At 41.4% G+C, this 17,736-nt stretch overlaps 1 protein-coding gene across 3 annotated transcripts in view; it reads right to left on the bottom strand.

Moving 5' to 3' along the window:
• itih6.S (inter-alpha-trypsin inhibitor heavy chain family member 6 S homeolog) overlaps positions 1-17,736 on the bottom strand; it is a 45,767-nt gene that overhangs the window by 10,735 nt on the left and 17,296 nt on the right. For 2 of the 3 annotated variants that reach the window (XM_041574738.1, XM_041574739.1), the window contains 5 exons: positions 15,727-15,837; positions 13,302-13,549; positions 11,688-11,857; positions 10,837-10,953; positions 3,086-3,257 (listed from right to left, as the gene is read on the bottom strand). In XM_041574738.1, the coding sequence (XP_041430672.1) occupies positions 3,086-3,257; positions 10,837-10,953; positions 11,688-11,857; positions 13,302-13,549; positions 15,727-15,837 (818 nt within the window). The remainder of the gene's footprint in view (positions 1-3,085; positions 3,258-10,836; positions 10,954-11,687; positions 11,858-13,301; positions 13,550-15,726; positions 15,838-17,736) is intronic. The other variant, XM_041574740.1, reaches the window with a different exon arrangement.

The following is a 17,736-nucleotide window of genomic DNA, read 5'->3' as shown; positions in this document are numbered from 1 at the left end:
GAGTATGAAGCCCAGCTACTCTTGCAGATACAAGCGGCTTCACAGCTGGGTCAAGTTGTTGCTATGGGTGACTTCAATTATCCAGACATTGACTGGGGTAATGGGGTTGCTAAGACAGAAAAAGCTAGTAGGTTTGTAAATATGCTGAATGACAACTTTTTATTCCAGCTCGTTCAAGAACCTACTAGGAATAACTCTCTTTTGGACCTTGTAATAACTAACAATACTGAACTCATCTCTAACATTTGTGTGGGTGAGCATTTAGGGAATAGTGATCATAACATGGTCTCCTTTGAGATTCTGTTGCAGAAGCAATTCTATAAGGGAGTAACTAAAACACTAAATTTCAGACGTGCAAACTTTGACAGTATAAGGGCATCTCTGCAACATATTAAGTGGGAAATGCTTTTCACAGGGTTAAACACAGAACAAAAATGGGAAGTCTTTAAAATGCTGCTTAATAAATATACTTGTCAGTATATTCCACTTGTAAGCAAGGAACGTCGTTGCAAAGCAAAACCTTTTTGGTTCAATAGAAGCGTTGGTGTTGAGGTGGGTAAGAAAAGACGTGCTTTTAAGGCTTTCAAGTTAGCTGGTACAGCCGAAACATTTATAAGGTACAAGGAGGCCAATAAATCATGCAAAGAAGCTATAAGGCAAGCTAAAATTGCTATAGAAAAGGATATTGCAGCAAGCAGTAAAAAAAATCCCAAATTATTTTTTAAATATGTCAATAGTAAAAAAATGAAGCAGGAAGGGGTGGGACCCTTACTATCAGAGGGGGATCAGCTGGTTGATGAAAACAAAATAAAAGCGCAGATTCTGAACTCGTATTTTTCATCTGTTTACACAAATGAAGAACCAGTAAGTGAAGGTTTCCTTCTTAACACTCCCAATTCTAGTAATACAACTAATGATGCATGGTTCACACAAGAAGAAATTCAAAAGAGACTTGAACAGGTTAAGATTAACAAAGGTCCAGGGCCAGATGGTATTCATCCCAGGGTAATTAGCGAGCTTAGCTCTGTGATTGCCAAACCTCTTTACTTAATTTTTCAGGATTCATTGAGATCTGGTATTGTGCCAAGAGACTGGCGAATTGCTAATGTGGTGCCTCTATTCAAAAAAGGATCCCGTTCTCAGCCTCAAAACTATAGGCCAGTTAGTCTGACGTCAGTATTAGGAAAGCTTTTCGAAGGGTTAATAAAGGATAAGATACTGGACTTCATAGCAAATCATAATACTATGAGTTTGTGCCAGCATGGTTTTATGCGTAATAGATCTTGCCAGACTAACTTAATTTCTTTTTACGAGAATGTAAGTAGAGACCTCGATTCTGGGATGGCAGTGGATGTGATTTACTTAGACTTTGCTAAAGCATTTGATACAGTGCCACACAAAAGGTTACTGGTTAAATTAAGGAATGTTGGCCTGGAACATAGTATTTGTACCTGGATAGCGAACTGGCTAAAAGATAGACTACAAAGAGTGGTGGTAAATGGAACATTTTCTAATTGGACCAGTGTTGTTAGTGGAGTACCGCAGGGCTCTGTACTAGGTCCCTTGCTTTTCAACTTGTTTATTAATGACCTGGAGGTGGGCATTGAAAGTACTGTTTCTATTTTTGCAGATGATACTAAATTGTGCAGAACTATAGGTTCCATGCAGGATGCTGCCACTTTGCAAAGTGATCTGTCTAAACTGGAAAACTGGGCAGCAAACTGGAAAATGAGGTTCAATGTTGATAAATGCAAGGTTATGCACTTTGGCAAAAATAATATAAATGCAAGTTATACACTAAATGGCAATGTGTTGGGAGTTTCCTTAAATGAAAAGGATCTAGGGGTCTTTGTAGATAACACGTTGTCTAATTCTGGGCAGTGTCATTCTGTGGCTACTAAAGCAAATAAAGTTCTGTCTTGCATAAAAAAGGGCATTAACTCAAGGGATGAAAACATAATTATGCCTCTTTATAGGTCCCTGGTAAGGCCTCATCTGGAGTATGCAGTTCAGTTTTGGACTCCAGTCCTTAAGAGGGATATAAATGAGCTGGAGAGAGTGCAGAGACGTGCAACTAAATTGGTTAGAGGGACGGAAGACTTAAATTATGAGGGTAGACTGTCAAGGTTGGGGTTGTTTTCTCTGGAAAAAAGGCGCTTGCGAGGGGACATGATTACACTTTACAAGTACATTAGAGGACATTATAGACAAATGGCAGGGGACCTTTTTACCCATAAAGTGGATCACCGTACCAGAGGCCACCCCTTTAGACTAGAAGAAAAGAACTTTCATTTGAAGCAACGTAGAGGGTTCTTCACAGTCAGGACAGTGAGGTTGTGGAATGCACTGCCGGGTGATGTTGTGATGGCTGATTCAGTTAATGCCTTTAAGAATGGCTTGGATGATTTTTTGGACAGACATAATATTAAAGGCTATTGTGATACTAAACTCTATAGTTAATATAGGTATGGGTATATAGAATTTTAATTAAAAGTAGGGAGGGGTGTGTGTATGGATGCTGGGTTTTCATTTGGAGGGGTTGAACTTGATGGACTTTGTCTTTTTTCAACCCAATTTAACTATGTAACTATGTAACTATAAGAACACTCCCACCTGAACCTAACCCAATCTAGGGGGCACATAGAACAGTGGGTTGTCACCTGAAAACCGACCCACATTAATATGAGGGTATGATTTTCCGCCCCAAAAACCCTGCCAGGTGTCTGGTATTCTGCGGGTACCCGTCCCGATGCAAGACTCTACCACGAACCTTAAAACAACAAGCAAGCCACGGGGCAGTAGAGGGACACCTATGTGCCACCCCCAGTCCCATTTATTAATACAGCGTTGACTAACACTGTAAGCTCTTTATTAGTGAATGGAGCGGAGGCAAGTTACCGGGCAGTAGGGGGGATGCAAGTGGCAGTTGGTGGTTTCTGCTCAGTTTTAGCTACATCCTCTGTGTGTGGTCACATGGTTTGTCATTTGTGCCAGTTATGGCTCTGCTCACCCCACTTCCGATCACCATATACCATATATACCATATGAACTCTCAGAAGGTACCTGAAAAAAAATGGTAACTCACATCCATCGGCTTCAATCTTATTTACATAATCCTTAGCGCTCTTTTTGTTCTGAGTCGTTGCCAGGATGGATTGGCCTGGCCTCCACACGTGCACCACATCTGAAAAAGTGATGATGTTGAAGGAGTCATCTTGATGTAGGTCGTTTAGGATAACGTGCATTGCACTTTTAGTCTGTTGAGATGGAAGGTTTGCAGAGGATTAGGAATGAACATAATCACTGTCTCACTGAGTTCATTACTATTGAGCTTGTTTATGGTATAAATTTCATGTTTTTAATTGAACTGCCCTTGGTTACCTTATACCTTTTGAGATGATTATGGGGCAGAAGCCCCATATTGTACTTGGAGCAGAGGTTGAGCAGGGATCACAATTATGCTTTCTAAACCCAGTAACTGTACAGTAATCACAATAAAGGGGTTGTTCAGATTAAGTTAACTTTTAGTATGATGTAGAGAGTGATATTGTGAATTTGAAATTGGTTTTAATTTTTTCTCATTTGTGTTTTTTGCGTTATTTAGCTTTTTATTCAGCATGTTTGTGAAGATTCACATTCATCCAGGTCATGGTATATTTATAGAAATAAGTCAAACAAACTGGACTTGCTGTGTTTTTCTTGAAGACGTTTTACCAGTCATCCAACTGGCTTTCTCAATTCAGAATAACTTGTACATAGGATCTTGCTTCGCTATATATCCTCTGAAATGTTGCTCCAATCAGCATAATCTGTTGTGGTAAAGTGACCAAAACAATGTGGGAAAATGTGTGTTTTCCCTTTAAGTTCTCCTTAGTGGGAGAGGTAGGCACCAGGAGGGGTGTTAGGGATCTCTCTCAGAGCAGGAAGGACACCTGCCTGTGTGAGGAACTCCCAGAGGGGCTGGGTGCCATTTGCTACTGCAAGGTGCAGAGAGAGGAGACCAAGTGACAGAGGGTCTGTCTGACTGAGGAAAGCCAGGAGGCTGAGCAATCCCCCAGATTTGTGAGTACAGGGGTGACCCCTACTTATGTGTTTGCTTACTGGTAGTCCACAAGGGGCCCAGTGTAGTAAGGGAATGCTTCATGTGTGAAGGTAGAGCCCAGTGGGCAGGATTTATATTTATGATTTGTTTTGTATGCTGAAATGGTCACCCCTGTATGTAAATAAAATGTCTTAAAGAGAAGAAACGTGTCTGTTATGGATCCCGCAGTTTACATATGGTGGAGGCATGCAAGCAGAAGTTTGTTAGGAAAAGCAAACTTTGAAAATTTTAAAGCGACAGACACCATCTTAAAGGCAAGGTTAAAGGTTAAAACAGTGAAGTTGGGAAACCGTGTACCGTGAGTTTAAAGTACCCATATTGTGTGTTGCAGTTGCTGTGGACTGTGTAAAGTGAACTTGGGCTAAAAAAAGTGTTGAAAGTCCTGGCAAAAGTGTGTTTGAATCATTGCTCTGTGGTTCAGAAGCTGCTGCTGAAAGTCTGCTCACAGCTGCAGGTTAATTAAAGTGGCTAATTGATTCATCTTGTATATCCAATGCTCAGAATGCAAATATGGGCAAGAAAAGGTTCTGTGAAAGCAAAGTGTTTGCTGGATGTGTGTCCTAAACAAGAGAAAAGTTTGGGAAATCAAAGTTATGCTGCTGGAAAATATTTACCAAAAATTAATTTGAATTGTGTACCTAAACATACAAATGCTGTTGGTGTTAAACAAACATGGGGCATAGACTGTGCATTGCTTGGAGATGGCAATAAATGTGATTCATGCAAAATATCTCAGTATCAAGGTGAAAATAGTGCAGCTAAAGTGTGTGGTTCACACCCCAAGGGAATTCACACAAAAGCAAAGTCCCAGGTGCAGCAATGGTTAAATAGAGTGAAAACTGACAGTGAGAGTCAGAAGTTGCAGTGCCTTGCTGAAATAGTTCAGTGGTTAAAAGAAGGCAATGTGAAGCACTTACAGGGGTTTCCAATAAAGAGTGTTGTATCTACACTTATTAAACTGCTGGAGATGAATCATAAATCTAATATTATGAACTTTACCTACCAAGCATTAAAAGCTATTTTGGAAATGTTTCCTGGCTCTTCTGAGGTAGTAGTTGATACAGTTCCCATACTACTGAAAGAGGTACAATGTGGGCAAGACCCTGATGTTATTAAACAAGCTTTTGCTATACTTAAGAAGTTGTCTCATACACATGGCAGGGCCATATTACAGACTGGAGACATGGGTGGATGTTTATATTACCTAAAATTCTTGAGCATTCAAGCACAGAGAAATGTTCTAGCCATGGTGGCCAAGTGGTGCCAGGAAATTCAGCCCACTGAGTTGCATTTGATTGATAAAGCTTTGCCAGAATTATCACAAAGGTTGAATCATCCAGACAAGGAGTCAACAGAAAGCATACTCCTGTGTTTCTTGCACATCATAAATAACTTTAGGTTCAACCGAGTGCTTTTGGCTAAAGTGCTGTGTCCTGAACTGGTAACCTACATCTTGCAATGTGATGGCAAGGAGAACAAGATTGTGGCATCTCTACTCCCACTGGTAAAGGTATTGACAAATAGTGAGAGTGAATCTATGGTGGGAAGTGTGCCAGTTATAAAGAGAGAATGTGCTGTAGCCTCTCGGGAGGTTGATGCTTATACTGCAAAGGAGGTAAAGACGGAGGAAAGTGCCCACTAAAGCTGTGGTAGAAGAGGCTGAAAGGAGGGATCAGCCTGAACAGGTAAAATACATTGAAAAGTTAAAAGTGATGTATGCTCAACTGGCCAAGGCTTTTAAAGAGAGAGAAAGCCAGCTTGAACAATCCCAAGGAGAGGGAGTGATACTTAAAGAAATGCACTCTGTAAAGGTCCTTGATCTGGAAAGAGAAATCCAGTCACTAAAGGGGATACTTGCTTCAGATATTGAGAATAATGCCCTGGAGTCAGAGCGGAAAAATGGAGTTGTTACAGAAGGAGGTCGCTGACCTAAAAAGGAGGCTTGCTGAGGCCTCAAACATTCACAAAGAGACTGGTGAGAGAGCACAAAAATGTGAGCAAAAGTGTACAGAATTAGCCCAGGCAAATGCAGCACTGCACACACATGTAGTAAATTTGCAAAGCCAATGTACAGAATTGACTGATGCCAAGGACTTATTGGCTGAGAGCAAAAAGAGTCTGCAGGAACAGCTGAGAAGAGACACTGCAGAAAAAGCAACATTGAAGTTAGTGTTGGATGACCTTTCCAAGTCACACAGGTTGCTAGAGAAACAACTGTGTGATGTGCAAACCCAGAAAGAGGATCTGGAGCAATGCATACAAGCAAAGGCCAGAACTATGGAGCAGTTTCAGGCCCACCTTAAAGTGAGTCAAGCTGAGCATAAGTTTCTGAGGGATCAGAACTTTGAGTATAAAGCTGAGAGCGATTCTCTAACGCAAAGAATTTACACGTTACAGGATCGGGTGCTGCAGGCAAAAGAACACCAAATCACATTACTCCAACAGAGGGGGTGTTTACAACTTAAAGTCCATCAGAAGGATGCGGAGATTCGATTGTTAAAGGAGAAGTTCCTACAGACCAAGTTGAAGGATGTGTTTCAAGACCAAAATGGCTTGTTGGCGAACAAGAAATCTGAAAGTGAAGATACCCCTGAGATGAAAGTAGTTGTAAGCTTTACTGACCAACTGCAAGGGAGTGCAGTTGCACAACATCCTAAGCTTGAGGAAACAGGTGTGCCTAATTATAAAGCCTTACATTCTGCAGTTGGGTCCAGTACACACCAGGAAAAGAACCTTAATGTCAAGCTTGCAGAAGTGAAAATACCCCAAAGGAAGGTAGGGAAGGACTTTGGGACAGAAAGTCCAGTTTGTAATGTGGAGCCAGTCAGTATGGCTGATGAGAATTGTATTGATGCTATAGTTCCGAACAGAACTGCTATTGAGAATTCAGCTGTTGATACATGTTCTAGAACTCTGATGTCTGAGAGTACTAAGGCAGTACCTCATCCAAAAGAACAGTTTAGAGACTGTAGTTATGATGTGCTGACTAACAATATTTCTCCACAGGTTTCGGATCCAGTTGTGCTACAACAGAAACTTATGGTGAATGTGTTGCCTATGATGTTGTTGCAAGGAGACTTTAAATTGCTGTGAGGGTCACTAAGTAGGAAAAAGTTACCCATAGGACAAGTATCCCAAGCGGTAGGCATTCTAACAATGACCTTAAGTCTCCTAAGCCAAAATGGAAGTGCTGATGACCTAATGAGGAGTAAAAAGGTTTTCGCTCCAAGTTCCACTTTAAGTAAGCAAATTTGTGTGGAACTAAGTTCAAAAGGTCAGAAAACCCCCATGATGGTCAAGACCCTAGAGCAAGAGAGCAATGGGATGGCTTATTGTGCTCACCCCTACGGGCTGAAGCAGAGGCGGAGGATATGTGGTAAAGTGACCAAAACAATGTGGGAAAATGTGTTTTCACTTTAAGTTCTCCTTAGTGGGAGAGGTAGGCACCAGGAAGGGAGTTCATAAAGCGAGAATAGATTCTCTGATTAAAGACTTTGGCGGCCAGGTCCTGGAAGCTGGAGTATTCTGGAAAGAAAAGACAAGCCAGGTACTCCGATCCAGTAGTCCAGCTCATGGATTAAAGCTCACCTTCCACAGGATTTTCAGTGGGAGACTGTCACTAGCTTTGGTTGGACATAGATATCGTACGATTGCTGTCAGGGGCAGAACATTGCTGATCTGTTCTTTTACTAATCTGACTGGTAAGACTTTGATCTGAATGGTTAGTGGCGAGTCGGGAGATGGGAAAGTCCGATCGTACGATGATTCGTACGATCGGATCTTTGCATCTATGGCCAGCTTTAGGAAAGCCAGAAGGCTGAGCAATCCCCCAGATTTGTGAGTACAGGGTTGACCCCTACTTATGTGTTTGCTTTCTGGTACTCCACAAAGGGCCCAGTTTAGTAAGGGAAGTCGTGTGAAGGTAGAGCCCAGTGGGCAGGATTTATTTTTATGATTTGTTTTGTATCCTGAAATGGTCACCCCTGTATGTAAATAAAATGTCTTAAAGAGAAGAAAAGTGTCTGTTATGGATCCCCGCAGTTTACATAGTTTAGCCTAATCCACAATAATGTCATTAAATTAGGTGTTGATTGTATTAGCAAGATTAGATCTTTGATGTGTTATTAAACCTTCCAGGGAGAGGTGCCAAAACAGCATTATATGTGGCAGACAATAGATGCCGCACCCCCCCCCCCCCACGCCTTTATTCAAACTTGGTTTTCTACATATATGGCTTCTTTAACACATATTTTGAACCAGTCGCTCTTCTGGTCTAGAATCTGGACTTGGCAGTCTTCAAACGTGTGTCTTTTTTGTTTTAGATGTAGGTACATGGCTGAGTTCTGACCAGAGGAGCTGGCTCTTCTGTGCTGTGCCATACGCTGGTGTTGTTTGGTTTCCCCCACATTCAAATCAGAGCACTCCTCACTGCACTGCATACACAATGTTACTCTTCTTGTGCTTTGGGGTTGGGTCTTTTGGGTGAACTAGTTGCTGCCCCAGTGTGTTGCTGGGTTTAAAGCAGATAGGGATGTGGTGTTAATAAAAAAACCTTCTAAAAAAACTTAGAAGGATTTTTAAGACCCAACCCCAAAGCACAAGAAATTGATTTGACTTATTTCTATAGATATTTTTATTTAGCAGATCTTCACTTTGCAATTTCAGTAATCTTTTTGGTACAGCCAAATTCCCCTAGCAACTAGGCATTGATTTGAATAAGAGACTGGAATATGAATAGGAGAGGGAATGAACAGAAAGATGAGTAATAAAAAGTAGAAATAACAATAAACCTGCAGCCTTACAAAGCATTGTTTTGACCCCCCATTGGAAAGCTGAAAGAGTCAGAAGAAGCGGGCAAAACATTTAAAAACCAATAAAAAAATAAATAATGAAGACCAAATGAAAAGTTGCTTATAACCGGACACTCTAACAAACTACGGGTAAGGGCACACGGGCAGATTCGGGGAGATTAGTCGCCCCGGCGACTCCTCTTCTTCTGGGCAACAATCCCCACAAACTGCCTTCCCATTGGCTAGAATGAAAAATCACCAGCGGGATGGCACTCACGGCGATTCGTTTTCCAAAGTCACCCTCGTGAGGTAGCTTTGAAAAACTAAGCGTCGAGAGTACCATCCCGCTGGCGATTTTTCATTATAGCCGGCGGGAATGCAGTCCGGGGAGATTGTCGCCCTGAAGAAGAGGCGATTTGTCGCCGAGGCTCCATTCTGACCCTGCCACCAGCAGCAGGCCAGATCAACCAGTAAAATTCTTTGTTGATTGTCATCCCCAAACCTTACCTAATAGCTGCCTGTGAATGGCACCTTAAATCAGACATTCCCAAACTGTGGGCCCTTTACTGTAGCTTAAGGTAACAACTGGAGAAAGCCGGTAGAAAAGATTTGGCCGCCATCACAGCTATAATCTGGCGCAAGTGCTTTTAGCAGCCCCATAAAAAAATATTTTCTCAACACAGTGCACTTGCAGCCTTCAGATTAAGGGGTCAGACTTTTAGGAATCCATGAATCTACTGTATATTAGAAGCTGTAGCAGCCTTCAAGGAATATGATTAATTTCCATAGAGATCCATAATTGTGGAACTTTTTCCACTATATCATTCCCTACAGGTATGTGTCTACTCAAGAGCTTGTCAGATTAATGATTCTACATCCAGGTGGATGTTATCATATATATGCAAAGGCTATAACCCCTGTTATTACCTCCACACACACACTCCACAAACATGTCACGTAATGCGTAATGCTAAAATGAACTCACCACAACAGCAGTTTTGTGTTAAAAAAGATATAAAGTGCAATTTCGAATGCAACTGCCATGTTTTTCCCATAATGCAGGGTACTTTTTCAGAATTTCAGCTTGGTTGTGGTTGCCTTTGTGTTGAATATTTTTATAGTCTGGTTGGTGTCATTTGTTCGGTGTGCAAGTGTCAGGCATGCCCTATTCTTTGGATGCAAGTGCCCTGTGCCCCTTGGGCCCAGGGGTGCTGAAGGAAACCAGAAGCTACCGCCTATTCCAGAGGTGCGTTAACTTCAGGGTTTCTGTGCATAAATGGGAGCAGCAGGAAGGTGCAAGTGTAGTAATATGGAATAAGGTTTGATGCCCAACTGACTGCTAGCTGGGTAATGTGTTTGAATGCAACTATGCTTGCAGTCATAATGCAAAAAGCATGGTGCAAACAACCTTGTATTTTGTACTTTGCCTGTGATTGTCAGGGCTTTGGTTGTGACATGGGTGTTCCCATTCCCAGTAACCAACTTGTGTTGTCATTTAGATGGACAAATTAGGATGCATAGGACACCTGAGAGTGATGCCCTCAGCAATGGATTTTTAATACAACTTGAGATGCAGAGCACAGCAATGAACTGAATATAAATGCAGCTGGCGTCAGACTGGTGGCTCCAGGCTGCCATATCAGTGGCCCACATGCCCTCTGTCTCTAGGCCTCCAGTACTGGACGCAATCCCCCCACCCTTCCACACGTGCTCCTTATATTTTTGGACCCACTGGGTGATTTCCCAGTGTGTTGCCAACCCATTCCAACCAAGTGTAAAGCCCAAAGGGGCTACTGTAAATGAGCACATCTATCTCTGCTGCCCAGTCTGGTGTTGGCAAAGTACAGTTCCCAGAAAAGCAGCTTAGACCACAGTACCTTAAAAATACATAGTAGCATACAAAACTGCCACACGAAGATAACACTCATAGTAATTAAAATGTACCTGTTTCATTTTTGTGCCAAACATGGAGCCGCTAACATCAATGACAAAGATTACATTTTTCTGGATTGCCGGGAGGCCTCTTGGAGCAAAGTAATGCACAAAATATCCATTGTAAATCTGAGTAATTGAACTGGTATAGGTTTAGTACACACAATTCCAAGTCAGTTATTATAACATAGTATAATACATAGATGATATCAATAGACTTTAGGATTTAGAACTCAAAGCTGGGCTTTATAGCAAGAACATCTGATGTAGCTGAGAGACATGCAAGTCTAGTTCAAAGAGATTATAATTTCTGTGCGCAGTAGGGTACATTGTTGAGATTAATTTTCAGCTCATATTTGCTCATATTTGGCCATACAACCAGACCATATAGACATTTACAGCACATGGCCATTTGGGCAGGTTCAAAGGACCATCCTTTAGGATTGCCTATCGTTTCTCATATATGAGCAATGTCACAAGTAAAAAATATTGTTTCGTGATTGGTAAATCAACTGAAAGGTTGCTTGAGACTGAGCTATAGGTTATTATACATAACAAATATCACATACCCATATATCTTTCTTATGAAGGTGTAGCTTCCCATGGTTATGGAACATACCAACTCTATAAGGAAATTTTTCCTTCATTTGAGTAAGGCATTATTTGCAGACAGCAATAGAACATGAACATCTTCTGATGGTCATAAGGGGCCTGTTGGCATTGTAATTTTTCTTTTTTTTTTAATGATTTCCGCCACTCAAAAGACAAAGCCCCATTTGCAATTGGCTGTAACAGAATCCTTATTTATAGCGACTTCTTATTTTTATTATGTTGTATAAAGCAGCCATATTGCACAGTCTAACCTGGACATCCCCGGCAAGGTCCTTCAGCGTGACATCGTACTGGAGGACAAAATCTGTAGTTACACCTGGGCGTGAATGAGCAGCCTGCTCCATGGGATTTGGTATATATGTGACTCGAGCACAGTATGTTCCTTTCTCTACCTGAGTAGATGGAGGCATTTTTCTCTCCCCTGTAATAAAGTAACAGAAGGAGGGTCAGCTACCAAAGCCCTGCTACTGAACAAAAATAAGCACAAGGTTTATGGCACACAAGACATATTGGGAGGGAGCGGAGAAGGAAAAGGAAGGAAGGAAGGAAATGCCCAATTTTTGGTGGTACAACTACATGAATATGAGATTTGTTTTGCTTGCATTTTTCCTATGAAAGTGAGCATCAATGTGAATCCATCGTTCTCAGTAGCGAGTCTGCCTAGAAATTGGGTGGCTCGGATGACATCCCAGAGGTTGTTAAAAATGTGTCAGTATCTACAGTATATAAGAGAGATAATATTGTCACATGTCACTGTGAAAAGAAGGGATGCTCCAAATCCAGAATTCGGTTCGGGATTTGGTCAAGATTCTGCCCTTTTCAGCAGGATTTGGCTTCGACCAGGGTCGCCACATGCCTGTCCAGTTTTCCAAAATCCGGACAACACTCCCAATGTGGCAATCATATCAAACCATGATACCACTGGCTACAGTGTTAGCAATCACATCCCTGTCAGCAATCCCACCACACAACATCATGACACAGCCCCCAGCCTGAAGTGCTCCGAAAGGAAAGGTGGAAACCCTAAGATACATGAGAAACTGTCTTTAGGCCAGTGGCTTCATGGCAGCTCAGCCAGTCTTTTACATCTATGGAAACCACCTGTCAATAAATATTGGCTGATATACAGTAAATGTCAGGCTTAGCAGGCACAATGAGTTACTTCTTCTCAAACTGAAAAATGCTGGTGGAGAATAAGCCCTATATGTCATAGGCCTTAGGGTCAGAAGTGTCACATATAAAACAACAGGCTCTGTTACATTATAGTCCTCATTAACATTACTATAATGGTGATAGATCGGACAATATGTGAAAGAGAACGCTTAGCTAAATCAGAATAAACATAAGCACTTAAAGGGGTTGTTCACCTTTAAATTTACTTGTAGTATGATGTAGATAGATTTTTTGAGAAAATTTGCAGCTGGTTTTTAATTTATGTTTTTTGTGTTTTTTAAGTTATTTAGCTTTTTCTATTCAGCAGCTCTCTAGTTTGCAAAATACCCTAGCATCATGCACTGATTTGAGTAAGAGAGTATATGAATAGGAGAGGGTCTGAAAGATGAGTAATAAAAAAAAAAAAGGCAATAACAATACATTTGATTTTTTAGATGGGGTCAATGACCCCCTTTTGAAAGCTGGAAAGAGTTGGAAAAAACAGGCGAATAACTAGGAACTATAAACACTAAATCATGAAGACCAATTGAAAAGTTGCTTAGAGTTAGCCATTCTAAAACATACTAAAAGTTAACTGAAAGTGGACCACACCTTTTGTGTGTGTGTTGATATCAAATCACATCAACTAACGTGATAGACAATAACATTGTGTATATTATCATTTTAACTTAGATTGTATTAGCTGCATTTACCTCGCACGCTGTTGGTCATCAGGCGGCTGGTGCGCAGAGGCAACACTCGCACATATTCAATACCTGTGCGCTCAGAGATGGTAATTTCCACACTAAGGTTCTGTACAACCTGCCAAGAGGGCATGCTCACAGCATACTCATATTTGCCTAGATGCCTGCGTAGCAGCTCTTCGTAAGTCAGCACAAAGGTGATTTCCCCTCCGGCTTCCACATTCACCAGAACCCGGAATTTCACTGCCTCTCTGTTCCTGTGAAGAGCCAACCACATCTTTAGATACAACTCATTCTTTTGAAAGGGAGCTCTGCAGAAGTACAAATACTTAAAGAGCACGGAGTCATTGCAGCGGAGATCACGGACGCCATCTAAGGCGCTTTGGTAATCTTCGTAAAGTAATCGCTGTATTGGCGCATGCGCAGTTGAAGCAATCTTTCGGTTCCGGACAATTGCGCATGTGCCACAAGTGACGAAATAGTTGAAGGGAAGGAAGAAGACCTTAAAATTACCGAAGCACCAGATGATGGCGCACGTGAGCTCCACTTTGCTGACTCTGCAACGAGAAGTAGTTACATGATTAGGGGCAATTACTGGAGTTAAGACCTGTATGGGCAGGAGCAGGGAGGGGGGGACTATGTAGGTTAAGGGGTAGTGGGTTTTATTATATGGGGGTTGAATTCTCCTTTAAGATAAGAAAAAAAACAATTGTAACCATTTAAGATAAGCAGGTCTCTTGGAAGAACTGTGACTAGCAATTCACTTTCATTAGCAAAACACATAAAAGCATTGTACTAAAACTCCCAGAAATGTGTTCAAACTTTCATAACCTGCCACATTTTGTAAAATGGACATGGCAATTAGGGGGTGTGATCATAAATTGGGTGTGGCCACATTTTCACAAGTCTTTGTCCCTCTTTTTGTTTTTTCAAATTTTGGGAGGTATGCTCATGTAAGAGACTAAATATCGCCACCTCCTGTGCGGTTGTCATAGCAATCCCTAGGAGCATGTTTTTGGTCAAAATAGTTTCCGCCAACTGGAGTGTGATCTCTAATAGCCCATATTCCTCGTTGGAGAATCATTTTTCCTTTGATAGGCACCCTTTAAATGTGAAGGACATAGCAATAAGGGGAGCAGGGACAGCAACAGGTAAGGGACCAACACAGGCTTATAATCACATTGTGTTTATGTATGGCTGCACATCGCTTCTGAATAATACTCTAGTGCCCTGGTCCACACGAAAATCATTGTCAGCCTCCACAAAGTGACCCCCAAACCAAAGATACCTAGTGCACTGGTCCAGTAACCATTACACTTAGGGGTATATTTATCAAAGAGTGAAGTTAATAGTGAAGTTCCGCCACTAGAGTGAAATTCCGCCACTCTCCATTCATTTCTATGGGATTTTTATAGGTGTATTTATCAAAGGGTGAACTTTCACTTTCACCCATTGATAAATACGCCTTTCAAAATCCCATAAAAACGAATTGAGAGCTGCGGAATTTCACTCTAGTGGCGGAACTTCACTCTTTGATAAATTTACCCCTTTGTTTCTAATTAGTGATGAGCGAATCTGTTGCGTTTTGCTCTGCCGAAAAATGTGTAAAACTGCAAAATAAATTGCGAAACACACTAAAGTCTATGGGAGACATTTTTGTAGCAACAATTTTTTTTGTAGCAAAACACATGAGTCTAGGGGCGACTTTTTTGGCTGCTGCAACATTTTTGTCTTCCAAGCTCCATTTTTGTCACACAAGAAACTTACTGCATAGTGAATTTTTGGTGCTGTTCTGCGACACTTTTCGCGGTGGTGAAACCCAGTGGGCCTCATACACCACAGTCTGACCATGTTAATGTAGACAGAGGAGGGCAGTTATAGAAAGTGAAGAGGCAATTAGTGCCTTTAGAAGCATGACACAACAAAAAAAGTCTTTATTTTACATTATGTATAAAACCAAAAGCCTGACGCGTTTCGTATCCATCCAGCCTATGATTGTGTCCTGGATGGACACAAAACGTGTCAGGCTTTTGGTTTTATACATAATAAAATAAAGACTTTTTTTTTCTATTATTCTTAATTTGGTTCCTGGATTCCATTGACTGTTTGACTTGGTGTTCCGGAGTGGTGCCTGCCCGCCATCTAAGTTTGTCGTGTGTTGCTCCCCTTTGCTGAAGGTCTGGGGCATGAGCACCCGGACCCACCGTGCAAAGTGGTAAGCTTGTCCTTCTATCCAAATTATCCATGCTTCCTATGATTCGTATGCTTTAGAAGCATTACCCTATAACTTTAAGGGTCTGGCATGGCCCTATAACTTTAAATCACCTGGGGGTAGGCACACGGAATGCTTTGTTTTCCGAAGTCGCCCGTAATGTAGCTCCTATTGTAAAACAGTGTCCCTATGAATGCTGCTCCATGATAACGGTACCCTCACCTGGTGCCCACATGGGCTGCGGTCTTGCCCTGCTTCCTGGCTTCATCGTACATCTTTTTGGCTTGATGTTTCTCCTTCACATCGGCCACATATGTCTTGTCGTTAATTGTCCTGCAAGGAATGAGAAAGCTGCAATTCGTGAGAGAAGCAATCTTCAAAATTGAACTCTCCTGCCATTACTGAACTCCCAGCAGCATCTCATTCCGTATGAAGGTTGCTAAGGAATGTTTCATTTTTGTAGTTCAGTGATGACTGTTTTATTCGGGACCTGGGGTTTTCCAGATAATGGATCTTTCCATAATTTGGATCTCCATGCCTTATGTCTACTAGAAAAGCATGTAAATATTAAATAAATCCCATAGGCTGGTTTTGCTTTCAATAAGGATTAATTATATCTTAGTTTTGATCAAGTACAAGGTACTGTTTTCTTATTACAGAGAAAAAGGAAATCATTTAAAAAAAAAATTGGATTATTTGGATAAAAGGGAGTCTATGGGAGATGGCCTTTCAGTAATCTGTAGCTTTTTGGAAAACAGGTTTACGGATAACGGATCCCATACCGGTACAGGAAAAAATTCAACTCACAAAGCCTTAACCTGCACCAGATCCAAACCTGCAAAATTATACAATGACACTCAGTGGTGTGATTCTGTAAAAATGTTTTTACATGGATTATTGTTTTTGTATCAATTGTCCTAATGTGATTGTGATGATGTAATTTTTTGACGCCTTTTGTAATTGAGATGAGGGTATAAGAATGTTACACTTTAACTAGCACTTTTATCCTTGATAAAGGCCCTAATGTGGGCCGTAATGTTGGATGCACAAGTGATGTTTGAATAAAGATTTTTACGTGTTTAAAGAACAATTGGAGTGCAAGTCCATTCAATATAATTGATTTTAGTAGGTTGTACAGGTATGGGACCTGTTATGCAGAATGCTCGGGACCTGGGGGGTTTCCAGATAATGGATCTTTCCGTAATTTGGGTCTCCATGCCTTATGTCTACTAGAAAAGCATGTAAATATTAAATAAACCCCATATGCTGGTTTTGCTTCCAATAATGATTAATTATATCTTAGTTTAGATCAAGTACAAGCTACTGTTTTAAAAATAAAAACATTTTTAAAAATTTGGATTATTTGGATAAAATGGAGTCTATGGGAGCTTTCTGGAAAACGGGTTTCCGGATAACGGATCCATACCTGTACAGGAAAAATTCAAGGACCCTCACCCAACCCATACGCACTTCTGTATGCTACTTCTGTGCAATCCTCTGGTTCCAAGACAGGGAATCTTCGAGAGCAATGGAGAAGTGTACTTCCCAAATCGGACCTATACCCAACCCTAACAAGCAAACTTCAACTCAAACCTGTCCAACCAGTGATCAACACTCCAACCATTACATGGGTGTCCACAGAAAATTTCCCGGGGGGGGGGGGGGCAAGTAAGCTAATATCACATAGGGTAGCATCCCACTGAAGATTAACCACGACAATTCAGAATATAACCTAATTAAGGCTTGTCTTGGGGTGGGAAGTGTAATAAAAGGTTTTGTGTTGTTGGGAATTAAATTTATAACAAATTATTGGAACTAGCTGGAGAAGTCAGCTGCCCCCTCTTGCCCTATTCTGCAGACAGCCATGAACCCTTGCTACCAAGTAGGAACTGTGCACTCAGACTGTGTTTTATTTGAGACATGTTTTGGCTGCCTTTTGTTTTGAGAAGGGCTGGGGTGCCAACTGTATTTTTGCCCCCTTAATAAGATACAATTTACCATACCATTCTGTAAATACGGGGTTCCTCTTTGAAGAGCCAGGTCAATCGATACAGGCGACCAAAGCATTAGGATGTCAACCATCCGTCTGTCATCACCATTTGACTACAACTCCCCCCCTGCAGGGTCAGACTGGGCCAGTGGGACACCGGAAAAAAACTGGTGGGCTCAGCCAGCCCAGACACACTACCCTACCTGCTTCTGTGGGTCGCTATGGAAAAGGTACATGCTGCA

This window comes from Xenopus laevis, chromosome 8S (genome assembly GCF_017654675.1).
Source record: "Xenopus laevis strain J_2021 chromosome 8S, Xenopus_laevis_v10.1, whole genome shotgun sequence".
NCBI classification, from domain to species: domain Eukaryota; kingdom Metazoa; phylum Chordata; class Amphibia; order Anura; family Pipidae; genus Xenopus; species Xenopus laevis.
Note: the sequence above shows the minus strand (reverse complement) of the source record. Positions and strands in the feature narration are given on the sequence as shown.